At 41.7% G+C, this 22,511-nt stretch overlaps 1 protein-coding gene across 16 annotated transcripts in view; it reads left to right on the forward strand.

Annotated features, from left to right (window-relative positions):
• The window catches only part of ZNF23 (zinc finger protein 23), a 25,535-nt gene extending 3,226 nt beyond the window's left edge, over positions 1 to 22,309 (forward strand). Inside the window, exons 1-6 of one of the 16 annotated variants that reach the window (XM_032424059.1) lie at positions 6,924 to 7,369; positions 7,757 to 7,875; positions 12,567 to 12,631; positions 14,751 to 14,877; positions 15,470 to 15,583; positions 20,028 to 22,309. In XM_032424059.1, the coding sequence (XP_032279950.1) occupies positions 12,599 to 12,631; positions 14,751 to 14,877; positions 15,470 to 15,583; positions 20,028 to 21,820 (2,067 nt within the window). In that variant the 5' untranslated portion in view covers positions 6,924 to 7,369; positions 7,757 to 7,875; positions 12,567 to 12,598 and the 3' untranslated portion in view covers positions 21,821 to 22,309. The other 15 variants (XM_032424065.1, XM_032424066.1, XM_032424070.1 and 12 more) reach the window with 15 other exon arrangements.
• The last annotated feature ends 202 nt before the right edge of the window (positions 22,310 to 22,511 follow it).

The raw sequence follows: 22,511 nt of genomic DNA on the forward strand, positions 1-22,511 counted from the left end.
CAGATGAATGAATGGAGTTTCAGAAAAATGAAGTGATTGCCCAGTGACTCATAACTAGTCAGTGAAGGAGCCAGGACTCCTCAGTATGATTCCTACTAGGTCACACTGCCTCAACAGCTGGCTGCTAAGTGTTTTGAACTTACTGACCAGACAGTGTTAAGTTAGTGCACTTGATAACACATAACGAACTTACCTGTTTGTTTCTTTTTCATTTCATGCCCACCATCTATATTGCATTTTTGCATGACTTGGAAGATACAAAGAACATTGGGGTGTTAGCAGCTTGCTGTTATCTAATGTGGTTGTAATGTGGCCAAATGAGGTATTTCAAGGAAAACTACCTTCAAGAACCAGAAGTACTTGGTTTGGCTGTTGCTGTAGTCCTGCTTTTTTATCATCATCATCAATGTGATCTCTTGTTTTTTAATTGGAATATTTAATCACTTGTATTTGAGATACTTATTAACATTAGGTTTAAGTCTATCACCTTGCTCTTTGTTTTCTGTTTGTCCCATAGTTCTCCCACCCCCTGCACCCCATTTCCTGCCCTTTTTTGGATCAAATTTTTATGATTCCATTTTATCTCCTTTTCTGGCTATTCAGCTATAACTGTTTTTGTTTTAGGGTTTCTTTAGGATTTAGACTATATATCTTAAACTTAGCACACTCTACCTTTAAGTAATATTATACCACTTCATGTAAAGCATAAAAACCTTATAAAAATGTATTTCCATTTCTCCTCTCCTAACCTTTTAAGGCTGCTTGGAGTTGTCCCACAGCTCATGAATGATCTGTTCATTTATTATTTAATTAGACTTTTAATTCTGAGATGATTATAGATTGACATGCAGTTGTAAGAAATAATATGGAGAGTTTCCATGTATCCTTTACCCAGTTTCCTCCAAAGGTAACATCTTGTAAAACTAAAGTACAATACAACAATCAGGATACTGACATGGATATAGTCAACATACTGCACACTTCCATATTCACAGGGATCCCTCATTTTGCCCTTTTAGAGCCACAGACAACCCTCTCCTTCACTCCTGGAAGCCACTAACCTGTTCTCTATTTCCTTTTAAAGAATCATTTTAAGAATGTTATGTAAATGGTACCAGACAGTATATAACATTTTGGGATTGGCCTTTTCACTCAGTGTAATTCTCTGGAGATTGAATGAGATTGTATCAATAGTCTGTTCCTTTTGATTTCTGAATATATTCCATAGTATAGATAACCTGCAGTTGGTTTAACTGTTCACCTGTTGAAGGACATCTGCGTCATCATTTCTAGTTTTGGGCTGTTATGAATAGAGCTGCTATAGACATTTGTGTGCAAGTTTTTGTGTGAGAATTTTCGTTTGTCTTGAATAAATGCCCAGAAGTGCTGGGTTGTGTGATAATTGCATGTTTGGTTTCCTGAGAAACTGACAAACTGTATTCCAGTGTGACTGCACCATTTTATTTTACATTTCCACCAGTAACATATGAGTGACCCAGTTGCTCTGCATCCTCGACAGCATTTGGTGTTGTCACTATTGCTTTGTTTCAGTCATTCTGGTAGATATTTATGTTAATGGTATTGTGGTTTAGTTGCATTTCCCTAATGGCTAATGATGTTGAACATCTTTCATTTGTCATCTGTTTTCTTCAGTGAAGTGTTTCTTCACATATTTTGCCCATTTTCTAATTGGATTGCTTGGTTTTTTACTGTTGAGTTTTGAGAGTTCTTTGTATATTCCAGAAATATAGCAAGAAGTATGTGCTAGTACATGCTGGATATGTGGTTTGCACCTATTTTCTCCTACTCTGTAGCTGGTCTTTTCATCCTCTTAACAGGATCTTTTGTAGAGAACAGTTTTTTAATTTTGATGAAGTCTCTTGTATCCATTTTTCCTCTTACAACTAATGCATTTTGTGTTAGGTCTAAGAAGTCTTTGCCTAGCCCTAAGTCCTAAAGATTTTCTCTTTTGTTTGTTTCTAAGCATTTTACATTTACATTTTACATAATTTCATTTTACATTTATGTCTGTAATCCATTTTGGGTTTATAAGTTGTGATACCTAGGTTGAGATTCATTTTTTCCCTATGGATGTCCAATTGCTCCACCACCATTTTTTTAAGAGCCATCTTTCTTCTATTGAATTGCTTGTGCACTTTTGTAAAAGATATAAGTTGAGCATTTTTGTATGGGTCTGTTTCTGGGTTCTTCATTCTGTTCCATTGATCTGTGTGTATATTCCTCTGCCAATAATACACAGTATTGATTGTTGTAACTACATAATAAGACTTGAAATTTGGTAGACCTATTCCTTTCATGTTATTCTCCTTTTTCAAACTGGTTTACTTATTCTAGATCCTTTGCCTTTTCATATAAATTTTAAAATAATCTTGTCTATATCTTCAAAAAATCTGCTGGATTTTAGTATGAATTGCATTAAACCTGTATATCAATTTGGGGAGACCTGACATCTTTCTTATGCTGAATCTTCCAATCCATGAACCTGGTATTTATTCCCATTAGCTTAGATCTGATTTGATTTCTTTCATCAGCATTTTATGGTTTTCAACATGCAAATCCTGTACATGTTTTGTTACTGTTCATTTATTTTTGATTTTCTTTTCTCTGTGTGTTTCTTTCTGGATAGTTTTTACTGCTATGACTTCAAGTTCACTACATTTTTTAAAAAGGTATTTTTTTTTCAATATCTACTCTTAATTCTCTCCAGTGTATTTTTGATTGTACATTGCACTTTTCATCTCTGGAAGTTTGATTTAGGTCATTTCTATATTTTCCATGTCTCTAATTTTTGAATCTGTGGGATGCAGTTATAATAAATTTTAAATGTCATTGTCTCCAAATTCTGTAGTGACTATTTCATTAGTTTGCTAGGATTTGTTTTTAATTTAATTTCTTAGATTATGAGTTACTAGTTCAAGTAATTAGCATTAATTTTAAACTATGTACTCAGTAATACAGACTATGATTATAATTTCTTAGGGGACATCCCCACTATCACTCCAAAACCTAGGAAAGGACTATAACGTTCTTTGTTATCTCTCTTTACTAGTGGGAAGATTTCTTTTTCTAATTTATCCTTTCATGGGTCCAGGCATTTGGGTGGGTGTATGTGTGTGTGAGAAGCCCCAGTTCCTACTCCTTGTTTCTTCTGGCCTCCTGAATATTATAATACAGCCTCTGCAGATATTAAGATCTTCAAATCTCAACTATTTCCAGTCATGTCGGCCAAATCAGTCAGGGCAGCTAACCTATGGTTTAGTTTCTTGTTAAGTTTTGGTACCTGGGTATATTTTCCTGTGAGCTAAGTATAAAATGATGTTATAAATTATATCTTATCCTAAATTTCTAGATACTAGTTTATATCATTCACTATATTGCCTTAAATGGAACCCTGCCTAGTGATATTTTTTGTCTCAAAATCATTGCTATATTAATATAGTTAATGCCATTATTCCTTTAGCTTAACACTTGTCTGGTATATCCATTCTTTAACTTTCAATCATTTTGCATTTCTAAGTTTTAGTAGTACCTTATAAATATATAACATTTTTTTCCCTAGATGAACCTTAGGATCATTTCACAAGTTCCAAAACAAATCCCATTGTGACTTTATTTGGGTAGGGCAATTCCTCCCATTTTAATTCTTTTTTTTCCCCCCAAATTATTTGAAATTGGACTTATAGATTAAATCAAGATGAATGTCCTTTCTTTGAGAAATTACCTGTGCCTTTCCATATACAAGTTTTTATTGTTGTTGTTGGTGGTAGTGGTTTAGTCCCTGAGTATTTACATTTTTCTTCATCTATGTCTTAAACATTTATTATTAAATTTAGTCTTAATTTTTTTGGTTGCTTTGTTGCTTTTGTAAATGAGACCTCTCCCTGCTCTGTTTCTCCACATAATAGATTGAATGATTTGTTAATTTAATTCACAATATCAATAAGTAAAGGAAATTTTTATCGTACTGAAACAATCTTGAATTCTTGGAATGAACCCCAAACAGACTTTTGTTGTTTTCCCATAATTTTCAAGAGGAGACGTAGGCAGAACAACCTTTACTATGTCTTCTTAAAACTGGAAACACCAAAAACAGATATTTTAACAGGGGGAAGATCTGTCAGTTTCTCCCAGTGGGCAGGGAGGAAGGGTTTTAGGGAGGCTCTGGGACTGTAGGGACAGAGGGCACTTAAAGCTGAACAGGAGGACACTTGGCTGCAGGCCCAGCATAGAGATGGACTTACAGAGCAGTGAAATATGAGAACCAGCCTAAATCTTTAAGTATGTTTTGATTTTAAGTGCATATTATTTTTCCATCATTCCTCATTCCTAAAAGTATTCTATAAGGCTATCTATGGTCTTGGGTATTGATTTGAAGAACCCAAATCAGTGTGGTTAAGCATGATGAAAGCTTATTTCTAGCTCATATATCATCTGAAGGTAAGCAGTCCAGGGCTGGTACAGCAGCTCTATGGTATCTCCTAGTAGCTCTGTCATCCCCAGGGGCCACATCCTCATTCACATGGTCTACCCCCTTGTCAGATGCTTACGCCCTTGTCAGCATTCCACGTAACTGATGGGGATATTGGGCCAGGAAGGCATGTTCCTTTTCTTTAGGAGCATGGCATCACTTTTTCCTGTAGCCTGTTTGCCAGAAGTTAGTCACACAGTCACACTTTAAAGAGGGCCAGATGTGTTAGCAGACATAAAAACATTAGGGATGCCTGCGTGGCTCAGTTGGTTAAGCATCTGCCTTCGGCTCGGGTCATGATTCCAGGGTCCTGTGATTGAGCTCTGAGTCTGGCTCCCTGCTCAGTGGGAGCCTCCTTCTCCCTCTCCCGCTTCTCTCTCAAATAAATAAAATCTAAAAAGAAAATTTAAAGAGGGCCAGAAAGTGTGTTATTTTTTCTAGACTGTCTTTGGCTTGCTAGAGATTGTTAATATATAAGGGAAGAACAGAGATTAACAGACAAGTGGTCTCTGCTTCTGCAGGCCTTTTGTAACTTGGCGTGTGCCTGTCCTAGTACTCTCAGGAGTAGGAGCTTCATGTTATTTAGGAGGCCTTATTCTCTTATCTGTAAAATTAGTGACAGGTTTATGATCCAGCATTTGGGCCCAGCATTTCTGTGACACTGTGATCTCCTAATTCCTTCCTATCTCTTTAGACAAGCCCTCAGTCCTAGCTAAAGCTCTGCTAAAGGAAAAAAAAACTTATTGCCAAGAGCAGTGTAATCCCCAACTATTACTCTGCCAAATCCTGGGACCATTTTCCTATCTGAACAAGAGAAGCTGTGTAAAGTGCTCATTTTAGGAAATAGTGGTGATCAGGGACAAGGCAAAACAGAAGCCTCCTGACAGTGATCAGTGTTAATGATTCCAGGCATAAGATACATCTTACTTCCAGGGGCACAGAAATAAAGAAGGGTTCTGCTCTGGAGTTGGGGTTGGAGCCTTTGGATTATGTCAACAGGAGATATTTGTTACATGCCTCCTTTGTGCCAGGGCTTGTGCTTTAGCTGAGGATAATGATGTTGAACAAGATAGATACAGTCCCTGCTTCCTGGAGTGAGCAAAGACAGATACTTAAACTGAGAAATACAGAGTGCTGTGATGGCATGTAACTGGGGGCCTGCCTTATTCTGGGTGGTCAGAAAAAGCTTGCTTTCCAAGGGAAATGGGATTTGAGCCTTGACTTCAAGCAACAGTCAAGATGGACGGTTGGAATGGGAAGGGAAGGGCATTCTAGGTTTAGAGAACAGTATGTTCAGCACGTGGGGCTGAAGTTGAGAGAGAAGGAGGAATGAGAGTGCTAAGAGGCTGGAGAGACAGGTAGGGCCGGCCGCCAACCACATCCCAGTGCTGTAGCATCCTAGGGATCAGAGCTAGAAGAAATGCCTGCACTATCAAATTTGGGAGGGTACCTAAGGATGGTCTAATCGATGGCTTTTCGTGCTGTTCCCCTTTCCCCTGGGCTCATTTTGAAATTTTATGGGAGTATTTTTGTTGCAATGTTTAGTGGTGTTAGATGGGAGCCAGGAGTGTCACGAGTCCTGAAAATCATAGAAGGCTCCCACCTATTTGGAAAAGTTTTTGCAGACTTTCAGGTCTTTCTGGACATTCATGTAGGTAAAAACCATTTATAAGTGAGCTGAATCCAGAACCTGTTTCAGCTAAATGAATTTTTACACAGTTTTAACGTATGTTGATTCTCTAGGAATAAAACTACTGTGAAATCAAAAGAAGATTGTACTGTTTCACTTAAACCTTACCAAGAAGTGTTCACCATTTTGGATCACAGCTTGTGATTTTTGAAACCTCAATAAAAGACAGCATTGTGGCTGTGGCGTTCAGGCACATTCCATGTGAAAAGGCAAATATTTGACCTTTAGGTCTATAGCAGTCATGACCATTTACATACTGAAATGTGTATTTTTACAAATCATTTTCCTTTTATATCTCCTCTATTAAAGCATAATATTAGGGTTTTTTTGTAATTTCAAGTTTTTATTTAAATTCTAGTTAGTTAACATATAGTGTAGTATTAGTTTCAGGAGTAGAATTTAGTGATTCATACTTACATACAACACCCAGTGCTCATCACAAGTGCCCTTCTTTATACCCATCACCCATCCCCTTCCAATAACCCTCAGTTTGTTCTCTATCCTTAAGAGTTTGTTTTATGGTTTGCCTCTCTCTCTCTCTTTATCCGCAGTGTTCATCTATTTTATTTCTTAAATTCAACGAATGTGAGTGAGATCATATGGTGTTTCACTTACCATAATACCCTCTAGCTCCATCCACACTGTTTCAAATGGCCAAGATTTCATTCTTTCAGTGGCTGAGTAATATTACGATCATCTATCTATCTACCTATCTCACAACTTCCTTATCCATTCATCAGTTTTTAAAATGTGGGTTGTTTATATTACCTACGAACTTCTAAGTCACCATCTGTGAATTTCAGGACAGGAGAATAAAGCGGTCACCAGGAAACAGTTGTTAAAAAGGCGGCCTTAGGTGTGACAGCCTGTGATAGATCCACAGGCCCGGGCCGGAAACTCCCAAACCGGTTGCACCTGCAGCTTTACTAAAATACAGATCCCCAGCGCCACCCCCGGGGGTGAATCCAGCTCCCCTCTGGTGCTTCCCCAGCCCCCCTCGAGGAATAATGGCCCTGCGGCCGGGACCCACCAGAGAAGGGCGCGGGGCACAGGAGTCCCGGTTGCTGAGACTCGGGCTGCAGGGGCGGGGCCGGAACACCAACAAGAGGGAGCAACGCTGCTCCTAGAGAGACTCGGCCGCGGCCTGGTGACGCACTTCCGGCTGCGCGGTGGTGCCGCCGGTGGCGGAGGTGAGTGTGGGGCTGCGGCCGGCGGGGGCGGTGCCCTGGCCGGTAATTGTGGGTGCGGTGGGGATGCGCCTCCAGTTCCTGGAGGAGGGGGTAGGGCGGTGGTCCGCGGTCCGACTGCGCCCGTCCTAGATTCCCGTTTTGGACTTGGTGACCGAATTGGAAGGCGAAGCGTGGATTCCTGTCACAGCCACGAAGCCCCGCACTGTCTTCGGGGAAGATGCCAGTGACCTTTCGGGAAGATGTGTCGGAGCAGCCAGTGGGTGGAATATTTGCAGGGGTGAAGTGGATTGTGATATCGCGAGTCTTTTGACATGTTGAAGTCGTACAGGGGCTCTTACCTATATGCATTTCAAATATGGACCGTGTGCCCCCTGACTTCTAACATAGGGTCGTGAATCAGGGCTCAGTGAGAGCACAGAAAAAGCAGAGCCCCTCCCAGTCACCCGGGAGTAGAAGCAGCCCGGCTTTTGGAGAGCACTGTCTTCTGGAGCTGGCAGTTCCAAAAGGTAACTTGGCCCTCGTCTCGGGCTGTTGGGATGGCAGTGACTTGGGGATGATTTCTACATTGTAATCACTTATTTGCTCAATTCTAGAATACACATAAAATAGTTCCAGAATTGCTCATTCATACCATCGTGAAAATTATACGAAAATTATACTATAATAAAATAGTAGTTAAAACATGAAATATTAAAAAAAAAAACCACAAACCTCTCTGGAATGTGGCTGATCGTGTATTCAGAGGAAAATTTACGGCCTTACAGGTTTTAATTGCCAAATAGGAAAGAATGAAATAATAAATCCTGCATCCTCAAGAAGCATTTGGGCAGACGTCTTTTTAACCTTATAGTACCTAGTTAAAATACTGCTTTCCAAAGTTACTTAGTTCTTTTCTTTCCCACCACTTCAGTGTGGTTATGTTATTCAATTATAGTATAGTTAAGCTCATTTGATGTTGTTTGTATTCCTTTTTGGGTTGTCACCCCCATCCCATCCTGGTTGGTTAATTTAATATATGTGTATTTATTTATTTGGATATGTGAAACATGGTTATGAAAGTCAGAACAAAAAGGCAAACTCAGAAGCGTCACTACCCTCCTCATCTCTTCTACCCTGTTTCCTTTCATTCTCTTTTCCATCCCAGGCTCCTTTCATTTCCTACCCATATTTGAGGCAACCATTCTCCTTAGTTTCTGATTTATCCTTCTATTTCTTTCTTTTTTTTTTTTAAGATTTTATTTATTTATTTGACAGAGAGAGATAGCGAGAGAGGGAACACAAGCAGGGGGAGTGGGAGAGGGAGAAGCAGGCTTCCCACTGAGCAGGGAGCCGGACGTGGGGCTCGATCCCAGGTCCACGGGATCATGACCTGAGCCGAAGGCAGACGCTTAACGACTGAGCCACCCAGGGGCCCCCTTTCTATTTCTTTCTTGTACAAATGACCAGATACACACATATTTTCTTATACTCCTATTCTTTTGTACACAAGAGGTAGCACACTGCCTTTTGCACTTCGCTTGTTTCATTTGACAGTATATTCTGGAAATCACTCCATATCATAGAGATAAGTATGTTTTTTAAATGTTATTCATGCATACTGAAGACTGCATCTAGCATGGCATTTAAGAAGCATAGTAGTAAGATGAGTACCCATGAACGCACCACCCCACTAAGGAGGAGAATATTTCCAGTACTGCTTCTCAACCCAGCTCCCAGCTTCCCACCCCTCTAGAGGTAACAACTATCTTGAATTTTGCATTAATCATAGTCTTACCTATTTATAAAAATAATTTTATCTGATAAAATAGGTCTGTAGACAATGTTTAATTTTATTTTTGAGCTTTATGCAAATGGCATTGTAGTGTCTGTAGTCATCTGGGACTTGTATGACTCAATATTATGTTCCTAAAGTCATCTGTGTAGTTGTGTGTAATTATGAGCCATTCATTTTTGCTGCTGGATAATATTCCTTTTTAAAAGTGATAGGACAATTTATTTATGTATTCTTAATGGATATGTGGGTTGTATCCAGTTTTTTAGTATTCAAATACTGATAATGAATAATTTTGTACATATTTTCTACATATGAGGGTTTCTCTAAGGCATAAATTTTAAAATGTAAGCATGAGTATTGAATTTTATCTCAAATGCCTTTGGCATCTGTTGGGGTGGAGAGTGTGTTTATCTTTCTTTGATCTATTCATGTGGAAAAGTATACTAATCTGTATTCTAATATTAAGCTTTACTTGCATTCGTGGGATGATCCCTTTTAGTCACGGTATGTCACTTTAATGAACTATTGGAGTCAATGCCTTTATATTGGGGATTTTTCTGTCAGTATTCCTAAAGGAGGCTGGCCTGTGGTTTTTGTATCAGTGTTGTGCTGGCATCATAAAAAGGACCAGGAAACTTATTTTGCTCTTCTCTCCTACAGTTTCAGTAGTGTTGGAATTACTCATTTCTTAAAGACTTGAAAAGATTTGTCTGTGATACATACAGGCTCAGTGTTTTGTGAGAGTTTGCTCTTTACTGGCTATCTCAGTTTAATTAAGTAAAAGTAATCATGGATTCCAGAGAAATACCTACATAATAAAATTAGTAGAGTTGATTTACTAGATTCAAATAGAATGATATGTTCTTCTATCATAGAATAAGTTTTCTTTGTAAGTATTCACACTTCAGCCAACAAAAGAAGCCCTCAAAATCTGTAAAGCAGAAGTGAATAGACCAGGTTATTTAAACACCAGCCAGTAAAGCCAGAAATTATGAACAGAGAAGAAATTAGCAACAAACTATCCTAAAGAATTCTGTGGTCAGAGACAAAACACTTGCTGACAGGCTATAAAATGTAATTAATTAAAACATGAAATATTAAAAAAAAAACAAACCTCTGGCATGTGGCAAATAGTGTATTCAGAGGGAAAATTTATGGCCTTATAGATTTTAATTGCTAAATAGGAAAGAATGAAAATAAATGAATAAATCATGCAACCTCAACAAGGTAGAAAAAACCTGGGTGGCTCAGTCGGTTAAGCGTCTGCCTTCAGCTTGGGTCATGGTCCCGGAGTCCTGGGATCGAGTCCTGAGTCAGGCTGGGAGCCTGATGTCAGTGGGAGCCTGCTTCTCCCTCTGCTTGCTGCTCTCCCTGCTTGTGCTCTTTCTCTCTTTCTCACTCTTGCTCTCTCTCAAATAAATAAATGAAATCTTAAAAAAAAAAAAAAAGTAGAAAAAAGCCTTTTGTAGTCTAGCCTCCCCCAAAAGCAGAACACAGGACAGAGGTTTGTGTGCAGGCAGTTTACTTGGGAATGTATTCCAAAGGCAGAGTGAAAGACAAGGGGAGTGAGACAGGAGGGAGAGCCAATACAAGGATGCATTGTCAGGCTGGCCTGTCCATAGGCAACTGGTGCTCAGTCTTGCAGGATCTTTGGGGAGCCTTGGAATCTCATGTAGGAGACTGAAGGGGAAAAGAGTTGTCCATTGACCTCTGTCCCCTGTGAGTCATAGGTGGTCTCACAGGCAGTGACTCCTCTCTGCCTTTCAGGACCTAGCAGGTGTCCATAGGTGTCTGCAGATGTCCCCCACAGGACACCAGAGAAGCCCCAGGGCAGGAATCAGCCATATGTGGTACAGATCCTTGAGGATGCATTGGTAGGTTATACCTGCGCAAAGCTGGTCAAAGTCTCTGGCACTGGACTGAGACCAGAGGATTTGGAAGGGAACAGAAGGTGTACCTCTCACAGAGGTGGAGCTCTTCCAGAGCTAAAGAAACAAAGAAAGCAGAACTTAATGAACTAAAAGGAAATAGAAAAGAGTGGTGTTCTAAATAAATAGAAAAATTTGTTCTTTAAAAATAAAACAACATTCAAATAGACAAACCATTGTTCAACTTAACTTTATTAGTCTGCTCAGGCCACCATAACAGAATACCATAGACTGCATGGCTCAAACAACAGAAATTTATTTCTCACAGTTCTGGAGGTGGAAAGCCTAAGTTTAAGGTGCCAGACAATTTGGTTCTTGGCGAGGGCTGTCCTTGGGTTGCAGATGGCTGTCTTCTCACTGTGTCTGCATGTGGTGGAAAAAGAACTCTGGGGTCTCTTCCTCCTTTTTATAAGGGCACCAGCCTTATCAGAGTAGGGCCCCACATTTATGGCTTTGTTTAACCTTATTACCTCCTCACAGGTCCTATATCCAAATATAGTCATATTGGGTGATAGAACTTCAACCTATGAATCTTGGGGGGACATGTTCCATCCGTAACATTAACAAAGGGGAAAGGGTGTAGAAAGGACATATATTCAAAAGTGGGAAAGGCACAGTGGCTCCAGATATGGAGGAAATGGAAAGAATCGTGAACCTGTGTTTTCCACAACTCTGCACTCAAGTTGAAATCCTAGAAGACATGGATGATATTTTAGGGAAACACATATTTTCAAGACTGACTTTGGGAGCAGTAAAAACCTGAAAATAAGCAGTCCAAATGTTTTGAAAACAGTGAACAAGGCATGCTGGGTCATGGGACCCTAGATGATATAGTGATCCCCTCTCGCTGGGAGCTGAGGCTCTGGCTTCTTCACTATCAGAGGGCTGGAGAACATGAGGAGGCAGCCTGGGACCTCAAAGGTAAGCCTGGGCCATGCGGGAGGCTGGCTGCCCAAGATCTCCACAGAGATAGTGGGGCTCTTGAGGACACTCAGCTGTGTGAGGGAGCAGGCAGGAAGTAGGGGAAAAGCTGTCTCCTCCAGCTCCCAGGGGCCTGACTCAGGTCTCTGTGCTGGGGCCACAGCCCTGCCAGCCTGGCTTCTCCTGCAGTGTAATCGAGAGTGATGCTTGTTTAGAGAAAAACAAGCAAGTCCAAGATCTTGGTAATGTTCTCTTTCTTAAGCTGAATTGTTGCTATGTGGGTCTTTGTTTTATTGTGCTTTAGGCCCTGAGTACATTTTATGTCTGCTCTTGTGTATGTGACATACGTCAGAATTGTGAAATCCTAGGGTTCCTGGCAATGAGCATCAGTGCCATGGTTGGGAGGGGTCCTGGGCACTGAGCCAGTGAACGGATCGCCCCCTTCTTCCTGTGGCAACTCCCACGGCACTCCTATCTGGACACCGGCTGCCTGCACCTCACATCTGCGAGGGGCTGTGTTGTTCCTCCTGGCACGGGGCTCGCCTCACACTTGTCTCTCTCTGTTTTTCCTCAGCTCCAGCCCTTCTCTGAGAGGGGGAGCAGGTGATGGCAGCCATGCTCCTGACAGCCTGGCCCCAGGTGAGCTGTGGCTCCTTCAGCTCTTCCTCTGAACAGTTTCACATTGAAGAAAACTGAGAAGGGAAGCTGGTGAGCTTTGTGGTGGAAGCTGGAGGGGCCCTCCTTGCTTCTGCTTGGATCTTGTGGGAAGAGTGGTGATGTGAAGGGATGTAAACAACCGGAGAGCGTCCCTGAAGGCAGGAGTGAAGTGGTCTGCACACCGAGGTTCTTTGCTCCTCGGGTGAATAGGGGACATGGAAGCTGCTCATGGAGGATGCTCCATGCGTGGATGTGAATGGAGGGGGATAGCAGAGGATTAGGATGCCCAGCGACTGGGCTGTAGGTGAAGAGGAGTAGTAGGACCAGATCATCACAAAGGGTGGCTGTGCCTCTAATTTGGTGGGGACGGCGAGATGAGCGGAGTGGGGTCTGGAGAAGGAGAAAGGAAGTCCTATGGGACAGGATGTCTCATTGTGTCCTGGAGAGGCTTTCAGGGCTTGGGTGCAGGGGCTCCAACTTTAGGTCTCTGATAAGAGCTCTGGACCCTCCCCCGCTCAGGAAAATAAGCATGCAAACCAAATTCTCCCTACAATTTCAGGGACTTCACGGACCCCTGAAGCGCATCCATGGACCTCCATGGACTACAGGTTGGGAATAATCATAGTCACAGTAACTCCAGTAACATTGTTTGAGGCTTGCTGCGCTGCAGGCACCATACTAAGCCCTTGCATGGATCGCTCAGTCCTGACACCTGCCCTCTGAGATAGGTGCTGTGTTGTGCTCATTTTGTCACAAAAGACATGAAGGCAAAGGGGAGTAGAGTGCCTTGCCCAAGGTCATACAGCCGGTGTTTGATTCTTAACTGCTCATCCCTGTGACATGTGTGCAACCTGTGAAGTTAATGTGGTCAGAGTTGTGATGGCTTTCAAGGGAATAATTTTTAGGGGTGATTCAAAAAGAAGCTGACCACTTCAGAAAGAATTCCATTGGTCCAGGTGTGGTGTGGGCTTCATCAAGGAAAGTAGTTGTTAAAGAATCCAATTCAAGTCATGCTTAACATAAAGATCTTTAGGATGTTGAGAGTCAAAGGACTGGGGGTAGGGTAAGGGAGAGGGAGGAGTCGGGAACAATCCCCAGGTTTCTGGCTGAGATTTCCTGCACAGATGGTGGGGGATGTTTGAATTCAGGAGGTGGCGCCAACGTACTAGGGTAAAGGGTGGTGGTGGCAGCAGTGAAGGCATTTAATATTGTTCAGAGAAGTTCCAAGGTCACAGATGAGTGACTTGCAGACTCACCCAGAGGTTGGACTAGAATTGTTGATGGGTGGAGGTCAGTGGAAGGAAGCAAGACAGATCCTGACAGAGAGGAATTGAGGGCATACCCCTGCCAGTGCATCCCCAAGGTTGTTACAAAAGACTGAGGGGGGGAGAGAGCAACCAGAGGCTGCAGCTGCCCAAAGGGAGCCATCAGCCCTGATGCAGAGAAACAGTGAGTTCTTGGGTAAAGTTGGAAAGGACGAGAGGCATGAATGGGAGAGGGTAACAGAAAATGTTGGATTTTCAGTAAGACGCCTCTGGAAGCAGAATGGGCTGCTGCCCCCACCATAGCCAGTCAGGGCAGTGCTGAGCTGCTGGAGGTGCTCAAGCAGCCCCACAGCCCTTCGTAGCAGGGGCAGTGACGGGAGTCAGGCGACAGACGGGGGCTGGACCAGATGGAGGCCATAGCTGTTCTCCGGGGGTGGCTGGAGGTTTACAGGTGAGGGGAGCAGGATGGAGAAGCCAAGATCTCAAGTGGGAATGCTGGTGGGTTGGTCCTGAGCTGCATCTGCCACTGAGGACAGGGCCTAACTGAAAGAATGGAGTTGCTTTGGGGGAACTTGATATGGGAATTTTTTTTCTGTCATCCCAACCTAGGATATCTTTTATAAACGTAAAATATGGCATGAGGTTCCCTGCCATGAGAGATGTCAGATATTCTTCATTGTTTACTTTCCAGGTGCTATTTCTCAAACCTTTCCCCTTGTTATTAATTCTGTGCTCTTCACAAGCTCCCTCCCCAAACCCTTATACTGCCCTCTGCCCCTCACTTAGGGCCTGAGCCATGGAATTGGCCCTAGGGCAGCAGGAACCTGTTGTTTCAGAAGTCGGTGACCTTCGAGGACGTGGCTGTGTACTTCACCCGGACGGAATGGGCTGGCCTGTCCCCTGCACAGAGGGCCCTGTACAGGGAGGTGATGCTGGAGAATTATGGGAATGTGGCCTCCTTGGGTAAGGCCTCTCTCCCCCTGGGACCCAGACTCTGCCAGTTGGGGTTTCCTGGCTTATTGCCCCCTAACAGGTTGCAGGTGGGGTCTCTGGTAATCCTTTACTGAGTGGGAACCGCAGGTGCTGAGATTCCTAATCCCCCTTGAGTCAGGGGTTGCTGGGAAGGGTGAACCTCAAGCCCTTTTTGGGCCAGTACAGGACTTGGCTGGGACTGGTGTGCACTCTTTATCCTCCCTCTAGAAGTTATGGTTTAGACACTGTGGAAAAAAGAAACTTACTGTTTCACACAGCATTATTTTCAGGTTCACCCTCACCCGACCTGCATATCTTGAGGTCTTCTGGGCCCAAGTCTGGGCCATTCCCAACTCCTCCCACACCTTCTCAGGACCCCTCCCCCCACACACACACATATACCTTCCAAGCTCCGCATCTTTCCAATTGCCCCCATCCCCGACTTTCCCATAGTCATTAGGCATGGGATCCCCTAGCGCTCTTATTTTGCCTTCCTATTGCCAAGACAATCTGAGGAGATGCTTAAGAACTCATCTGTGGGAGATTATTCACCTGTCTCTCCTATTTCTTTTCCCCTAAACAGGATTTTCTCTTCTCAAACCTGCTGTGATCTCACAACTAGAGGGAGCAGGTGAGCTGGGGGGCCCATCTCCACTGGTGGATGGAACAGAAACAGGCCCCCAGGGCCTCTGGACTGGTAAGGGACACACAGGTTGCCTATTATGGGGGAAAGTTTAACTCCTTAAGAAGAAGGTCAACTTAAGCAACATATAAGCATGCCACATTTATGAGCCAGCCGTACAGGGTAAAATTTAAATAAATGCTGATGATTTATAGAGATAGGTACAGTTGAGACCTGACTGTTTTTGCAGTTTGCTGTTTCTGATTCCAAGAACAGATCTTTTTTCATTCTAATTCTTTCCAGGCCTAATTTTGGAATTCTGCCTTTCTCAGATGAAATTAATGGATGGTGTTTTTGGGTCCTTGCTACTTCCTAAGCATTGTGCACTTAATGTGATGGATGGAGAATTAACAGTCTTTTTATACAGAAAGGCAGAATAGCCTGGCAGTTAAAAGTACAGTCTTTGAAGTAGACTTGACTGAGGTCCAATCCCAACTGCTATTCCTAGTTATATGACTTCCTAGTTGTGACTTTAAGCAGGTCAGTTATTTGAGTTCTCTAAGATTCAGTGTTTTTATCCCTGAAAATGGAATAATATGCCTAACATATAGTGTGTGCTCAATGAAGTATTAGTTTTTATTTATTTATTTATTTATTTTTGGAGGAGACAGCTGTATATAGTAAGCTGTGGGAAATAAGGTGGAAGGGAGAAAGTGCTCTCAATTCAGTGCTTCTCAAATGATGTGCAAGTGAATCACCTGGGTGTCTTGCAAATATGCATGTTGTCATTTAGTAAGTGTGGCATAGGGCCAAGATTCTGCATTTCTATTCTCAGGTTCTGCCAGTGTTTCTGGTTCCTAGACCATACTTGAAGTAGCAAGCTTCTCGTTGGCTTAAGCAGAGTAGTTGCCAGATGATTTCCCATTTCTTGTGATTTCCCATTTACTTACTGCATTTGTGGTGCATAGATTCTCTTGTATCCTTTCAATGAATCCTCCTTTTTAAAAAGATAGTTTCAGGACACCTGGGTGGCTCAGTTGGTTAAGTGGCTGCCTTCGGCTCAGGTCATGATCTCAGCGGGGAGCCTGCTTCTCGCTCTCCCTCTGCCTGCCGCTGCCCCTGCTTGTGTTCTCTCGCTCTCTCTCTGTCAAATAAATAAATAAATAAAATCTTTAAAAAAATTTTTTTAAAGAATAAAAAGATAGATTCAGTGGATTTTTGTTCCTTGTGGTCATTCAGCCAGATTAAGGGGGAAAAAGTGATGTTGTGGAGCTCCTCAGAGGAGTCTGGATTTCATTCCATAGTCAGCAGACAGTACTGAAGTCTTTGAAGTTTTCGAATAACCATCATGATCTAAACTGAGAATGGAAACATTAATTAGTGTGTGTAGGTTAATTGGAGCAGGAAATCAAATAGCTTTTAAGCAGACAGAGGGGAAGGTAGGTACAGGGCACAAGGCCCACGTCAGCAGAGTTGACTCTTTTAAAAAAACTTTCAGAAGGCCCATCCGGTGACTTCTGTTTAAATCTCATTTGCTGGAACTGTCTTATGGCCCCCCCCTACTGCAAGAGAGTGTGGAAAATACAGTTTTTAGCTGTAGTTTCTATTGCTACCTCAAAAAAATTGGAGAATGTGTTAGTAAGGAAAAAAGGGAGAATGGATATTGGTTAAGTAACCAGTAGCATCTGCCACACCATAGGATTTGGTAAATAGAAGGTCACTAGTATAGAAAAATTGGCAAAGAATATAAGTGTTTGATCCACATCAGAAGTACAAATTTTAATCAATGTGAAAAAGCTTCACCCGCAGTAGAAACCAATGAGATACAAATTAAAACAGAGATGCTCCACCTAACACACTTGACATAGGTAGGCTGGGTCCAAGGACCCAGAATGGGTCCTGCAGGACAAGCCAAGAGGGTCCTTGGCTTTGAGTAGGGTAGAAACCAAATGGGAGCCAGGAGGAAGTGAGAGCAGAGTTTATTGAATAGTATAAGTGATAGAGTATAGCAGATGGAGTGTTTGGGAGATTGAGAAAGGAAAAGAGAGTGAGTCTCTCCTTTGCTTGGGGTCTAGGGTTTTTATTGAGGATTGGGATCCGGTGTACATGTCCTCTTCAGACACCCAGGAACTGGTCAGAACAAAGACAAGTGTCCAGGTGTCCTCCATAAAGCACGTATTGCCTGGAGCCAGGGGGTTTTGGCATCAAGAGGTCTAGAGTCAGTGGTCTAGAAAACGTATATGACGTCCCTGCTTGGTCATTCCTTAGGTGTTATCACCCGTGCTGAAAGACCCCAAAAAGTCATTAACTCCTTGACCCTTATAAGAAGGACATACATCATTTGTACTATAAGGTGTGTACAAGGTGGGGTGGGGTACAGGTCCTGGCAAGAATAGAAGCAGGAAAATAAGCAAAAAGCAGTTTTTCATGGAGTTCCTTCAGTTTCCCTGGCTCATACAGAGAACAATTATATTGATGGAGAGAATACACCAAACTGGAATAGACTTTTGGGGATGAATGTGAATCAGTAGTCTTTCCAGAAAGTACTTTAGCAATACATATCAAGAGCCTTTTAAAAGTTTGTCCTTGATAGTCTGGATATTCCCTCCTAGAGTCTCCTAATAAACTAATCAGAGATACAGACAAAGATGTGCATGCACAAAAGTTCATCATAATTTTATATAATAAAATGTTGGAAATAACCCAGACATTCAGTATAGAGAGAATTGGTTAATTTAAGGTACCTCTGCAGGATGGAATGCTATTTAGCAATTTAAAAAATATTTTTACAGAATAAAGATAATGGAAAATTGTCATTATTAGTGTTAAGGAAGAAAAATATTTTCAATTTTGAATAAAAACATTTTTAGAAAAATGATTGGAAGGAAAATCTTTGGGGGAGGAGATACATCAGAAGATTAGATGTAGTTGTTAGGTGGTTGTATTTCACGTAAATTGAATTTTCTTCTTTGTACTTTTCTGATATTAGGGATGACTACTATTTTTATAATTGGGAAAAGACCAACAGTTTTGAAAATGCTTGCTAGGGAAATCCAGGTCACTTGGGTCTCTTGAGGGTGATTAGAATGAAATACTGGGGCAGGGGGCTTATTACCTGTGGTTGAGGAGAGATGAGAGATGAAAAATAGAGGCAGCATTTTGAGATCAGTTTTGAGAAATTTGGGAACAAAAGATCCTTAGCTCTATTGGGACTGTAGGGATTCCAAAAAGAATGTTAGGGACAACGGCTCCTGGGTGGCTCAGTCGCCTGGCTCAGGTCATGATCTCGGGGTCCTGGGGTTGAGCCCCACGTCAGGCTCCCTGCTCAGTGGGAAGCCTGCTCCTCCCTCTCCCTCTGCCTCTCCCCCTGCTTATGTGCTTTCTCTCTCTGTCAAATGAATGGATAAAATCTAAAAAAAAAAGAACATTAGGGACTGACCAATTTCAGGATTGAGGGAAGAGGAAGAAGAAAAGGTAAGAAGAAGATGGCTTCTCTAAGCAGGAAAAAGGTGAAGGAGGAATTTTGGAAAGCCATGAGTTTAAGTTCAAAGAAAAGAAAAAAGTTCTTTCCCTTTCACCTCCTGCTGCTGTAAACTCTTGCCATCCTGTGTTGCTACATGTTGTTAGATCCTGTGCCTTTTCCTTCTTAAGCAGTTTCCATTTTTATCAACAAGGGACTTAAGGACACAGGGATAGCTGAGAAAAAACTGCAGAGTAAAGTGTGGTGTGATGGAAAGAATGCTCATCCGGTGGATAAAACCTAGGATTTTGTTCCATTGCTGTCACATTTAACCTTTATGTTACTGGTTATTTGCATAGAGGTTGGTAATCTTTTTAAATCGTTCCTGCTCAAAACTGTACAGAAAGTGTATAAAGCATACTGGAGAACAAAGTCTCCCAAAATTTCTGTACCAATTTGCTCAGTTTCTTGTGTATTCTTCCAGGAGTTTTCTAGGCACGCACATACAAATATATAGGTATATATTGGCCCATTTTATTTTTCCTTTATACAAATGGAATCTACCGTACATCCATTTCTCAGCTTTTTTTTCCCATTTAACAGTGTATCTTGGACATATTTTCACATCAACATATATGGATTTGTTTCTTTTTTTTTTTCTTTTTTTTCTTTTTTACCGGCTACATATTATTTCACCTTATGATGAACCTTAGATTCTTTGACCTAATTTGGCGATTTTCAAGAGACCCTTGATAACTAGGATTCTTTTTTTTTTTTTTTTAAGGTTTTATTTATTTATTTGACAGAGACACAGCGAGAGAGGGAACACTAGCAGGGGAAGTGGGAGAGGGAGAAGCAGGCTTTCTGCGGAGCAGGGAGCCCAATGCGGGGCTCGACCCCAGGACCCTGGGATCATGACCTGAGCCAAAGCCAGACGCTTAATGACTGAGCCACCCAGGCGCCCCTTACCTATGATTCTTTATTCCTTTTACCACAGTTCTTTTCTTTTCTCTAACATGGATCTTACATGATACTTTATGTTTTCTGTTTTTTTAATAGTAGATATTGATGTCCAGACTGACAATAATTTGATAAAGGAAATGTATGAAGAAAAACATAATACATCATTTGAACTTCAGAGGGACTTTTCCCAGGACACAGACTTTTCAGAAGCCTGTATTCTAGAGAAACAGCAGGAAGTCCATTTAGTAGGAAGCATAAAGAAAGAAAACTGCAGCGTCATTGACGGAATAGTGAAAGACGACAGCAACCCTGGGGAGGAGTATTTCTTTAGTCAGAGTCCAAACTTGGGTCAGTGTCACAGCGTCAGCACTGGAGAGCAGCCCCCTGAACGTATAGGATTGGAGAGAGCCTTCAGCTTTGACACAAAACTTATTCAGCATGAAATAATTAATTCGGGGGAAAGATCTTTTAAATGTGAAGAATTAGTGGAAACCTTCAGGCGTAACCCTCAGCATAAAGATGGCTACACTGGGGAGAAGCCCTATCAGTGTAAGGAGTGTGGCAAAGCCTTTAGCATTAATGCAAAATTAATTTGGCATCAGAGACTTCACAGTGGGGAGAAACCCTTCAAATGTGTGGAGTGCGGGAAAAGCTTCAGTTCCAGTTCCCATTATATCACCCATCAGAGCATCCACAGCGGGGAGAAGCCCTATCAGTGTAAGGTGTGTGGCAAAGCCTTCAGCGTCAACGGGAGTCTAAGTCGGCATCAGAGGATCCATACGGGAGAGAAGCCCTATCAGTGCAAGGAGTGTGGAAGTGGCTTCAGCTGCAGTTCTGCATATATCACACACCAGAGAGTCCACACTGGAGAGAAGCCTTACGAGTGCAGTGACTGTGGGAAAGCTTTCAGTGTTAATGCAAAATTGATTCAACATCAGAGAATCCACACTGGAGAGAAACCTTATGAGTGTAATGAGTGTAGGAAAGGCTTCAGGTGCAGCTCCCAGCTGCGGCAGCATCAGAGCATTCACACCGGGGAGAAACCCTATCAGTGTAAGGAGTGCGGGAAAGCCTTCAGTAATAATGCAAAACTCATCCAGCATCAAAGGATCCACACAGGTGAGAAACCCTATGAGTGTACCGAATGTGGGAAAGCCTTTAGTGTCAAAGGGAAGTTAATCCAGCACCAGAGAATCCACACGGGGGAGAAACCCTATGGGTGTAACGAATGTGGGAAAGCCTTCAGGTGTAACTCCCAGCTGCGGCAGCATCTGAGAATCCACACCGGGGAGAAGCCCTATGAATGTAATGAGTGTGGAAAGGCCTTCAACGTTAATGCAAAACTAATGCAGCATCAGAGGATTCACACTGGGGAGAAACCCTTTGAATGTAATGAGTGTGGGAAATGCTTTACTTCTAAAAGAAACCTACTTGATCATCACCGAATCCATACTGGAGAAAAGCCTTATCAGTGTAAGGAATGTGGGAAAGCCTTCAGTATCAATGCCAAACTAACTAGGCATCAGAGAATCCACACTGGGGAGAAACCTTTCAAATGTATGGAATGTGAAAAAGCATTTAGCTGTAGTTCTGACTATATTGTACATCAGAGGATCCATACTGGAGAGAAACCCTTTCAATGTAAGGAGTGTGGAAAAGCCTTCCACGTTAATGCCCATTTAATTCGGCATCAGAGAAGCCACACTGGGGAGAAACCCTTTAGATGTGTGGAGTGTGGCAAAGGGTTCAGCTATAGTTCTGACTGTATTATACATCAGACTGTCCATACTTGGAAGAAACCCTATGTGTGTAATGTGTGTGGGAAAGCCTTCAGGTTTAGCTTCCAACTTAGTCAGCATCAAAGTGTCCATAGTGAAGGAAAATCGTAATGAGAAGGATGTAGAAAACTCTCAAAGTTAATGAAACGGATCAGGTATCATCAGATTCACCGTGGTAGAAAACCTTGAGGGAAATGAATATGGCATCTTCCCATGGAAACACATCTTTTCCATCTTACTTTTAAAATCAGGAATGATGACTGGTTAAAAAGTAACAACCAAAAATAAATAGCTTGTCTTATACCAACAACCAATTAGAAAATATGATGAAAGAAAAGATCCCATTCCCAACAGCATCAAGAAAAGTGGCTCTCCTAGGAATAAACTTAAGTATTACACAGGATCTATATGGAGAAAGAAATCTCCATTGAGGGCCAAAAAAGGAAAAATAAATGGGGAGAGAGAGAAACCTTGTTCTTGGATAGGAAGATTCATGTAGATATTCACTCTGCCTAAATTTACTTCCCTTTCATTTTTGACACCAAGCATGCATCACTTTTGTAAAGAGGATAAACAATAAAGATTTCCGTAGAAAGAAAAGATGAGTAAATTTTTTAATTTCATGGGAGAAAAAATATATATAATATATATAAAATATATAATATATATAAATATATTAAATATTTATGTTCTTAATAATCCCAAATAAAGTTAAAAGATAAAGCACAAAAAGAAATACCTTTGTAAAATTTATGATATAAATGTTTAATATGTAAAGATAGGTTTTATAATCAAGAGAAAA

The sequence above is a fragment of the Phoca vitulina genome, unplaced genomic scaffold, assembly GCF_004348235.1.
Source record: "Phoca vitulina isolate PV1807 unplaced genomic scaffold, GSC_HSeal_1.0 scaffold30, whole genome shotgun sequence".
In the NCBI taxonomy this organism is placed as follows: domain Eukaryota; kingdom Metazoa; phylum Chordata; class Mammalia; order Carnivora; family Phocidae; genus Phoca; species Phoca vitulina.